Source organism: Amphiura filiformis, chromosome 12 (genome assembly GCF_039555335.1).
Source record: "Amphiura filiformis chromosome 12, Afil_fr2py, whole genome shotgun sequence".
In the NCBI taxonomy this organism is placed as follows: domain Eukaryota; kingdom Metazoa; phylum Echinodermata; class Ophiuroidea; order Amphilepidida; family Amphiuridae; genus Amphiura; species Amphiura filiformis.
This window is the reverse complement of record NC_092639.1, coordinates 38,492,623-38,494,290: the sequence shown is the minus strand read 5'-3', so window position 1 is coordinate 38,494,290 and position 1,668 is coordinate 38,492,623. Positions and strand designations below refer to the sequence as shown.

General features: G+C 39.7%; 1 protein-coding gene across 1 annotated transcript; it reads left to right on the top strand.

Moving 5' to 3' along the window:
- Positions 1 to 251: 251 nt before the first annotated feature.
- On the top strand, positions 252 to 1,235 carry LOC140166793 (metabotropic glutamate receptor 5-like). The gene has a single exon (XM_072190284.1). The coding sequence runs from the start codon at positions 252 to 254 to the stop codon at positions 1,233 to 1,235; it is 984 nt and encodes a 327-aa protein (XP_072046385.1).
- The last annotated feature ends 433 nt before the right edge of the window (positions 1,236 to 1,668 follow it).

Here is a 1,668-nt window from a genome sequence, read left to right as displayed (position 1 = left end):
CTTCAAGCATAATTGCTGCAAAAGTGGGAAGAGTTGTGACGGTACCTATTGTTTCGTATTTTGCCACGAGTGACGAATTGAGCGATTCGGAAAGATTCCCTTTCTTTTTTCGCACTGTTCCTCCTGATAAATTCCAGGTAAAAGTGATTGTTGACATTTTACAACATTTTAACTGGAAGTATATCGCGTTGTTTTATTCTTTAGATTCTTACGGTATACATGGTGCACGACAAATTGAACGGCTAGCTGAGATGTATGATATCTGTATTGCAATCAATGTGCCTGTTTCAATACCAGCCTCTGAGAGAGAAATTGACGAAATAACACAAAGACTCTCAGAACACGATAAAGTGACAGTTATTGTATCTTTCGCAATATGGCGTGGTGCATTAGCTGTTCTCGAAGCTGTCAGAATGTTAAACACATCCAGGAAATTTACATTCATTGGAAGCGATGGCTGGAGTCCAAGGATTAGGGTCTTACAAAAGTTTGCTGATGTTTTGATAGGTGGAATCTTCGTTCAGTTTCGCAGTGAATTGCCCGATACTTTCCCGGATTATTACAGTAAACTACCAAACAATCAGCAGCATACAAGTCAGTGGTATCAAAATTTTCTTAATCAAATACAAGTCGCAGAAAATTGCACCGATTGGGCTTCTTGTCCCCTTCTAAAGGTTCATTGGAACACGCAACAAGTGGTAAGTGGAGTCTACGCGATAGCCTATGCATTAAACGCTAGTTTGGAAGAAAATTCCCGTCAGAATAGATCCAGTGACCGAACCATTGATGGATGGCTTTTGAAGAAGAAACTTCTTGTCTCCGTGCCATCTACAGGTAATAATTATTTTCAATTTGATGAAAACGGGGAGGTACCTGGAACTTATCAAATCAACAACTGGCAAATTACAAACGGTGTTTACGGTTTGGTAAACGTTGGCAAATGGGACTCCGTCCAAGAAACTCTTCTTCATCTGGAAGAGAATGATATTCAATGGCAAACTAGGGATGGAAAAGTGCCGATTTCACTTTGCCTTGAAGAATGTAAGCCTGGTTACATCGAGGTACCACTGGAGAAGAAGTGTTGTTGGGGATGTCAGAAATGTATTGACTATGCTATTGTTGCGAATGATAACAATGCTTCAGTATGCCAAGACTGTTCCGTAACAGAGTGGCCAAATGATGATTGCATCCATCTTATCTTGGCTATCACAATCCAGTGTTTATACTTTCAATAGCTGGTGCTGTTTTAGGTCTTATTCTTACTGCCTTAGCAGGTATCGGCCTTTGTTACTATTCTGAACACCGGCTCTCATTAAAGCAAGCGGTAGGGAGCTTTGTTCCATCAACTTAATCGGTTTAGAATTCGTCTACATTGTCGTCGCCTTGAATCTTCTCAGACCAACAAATGTTACATGTGTGGTCATTGATGTCTGCATATCAACATCGTTTTGCATTTCCTTTGCACCGGTACTTCTCAAGGTCAATCGCATCTGGAGGATATTCAGCATGAAACCTAGCAAAAAAGTTCGTTTGAAAAGTCCTAAAAGTCAAGTTATCATGGCGTCTTGCATCATCCTTATAGAGGTAAGCTCTACATAATGTTTTGCTTATAGAAAACATGACATTATAGACAGTCTTTGTAATCGCATTTTTATTATCATTTTGACA

Excerpts from the sequence above, each read along its gene's own strand:
- LOC140166793 (XM_072190284.1), top strand. The coding sequence starts at position 252 with ATGTATGATATCTGTATTGCAATCAATGTGCCTGTTTCAATACCAGCC.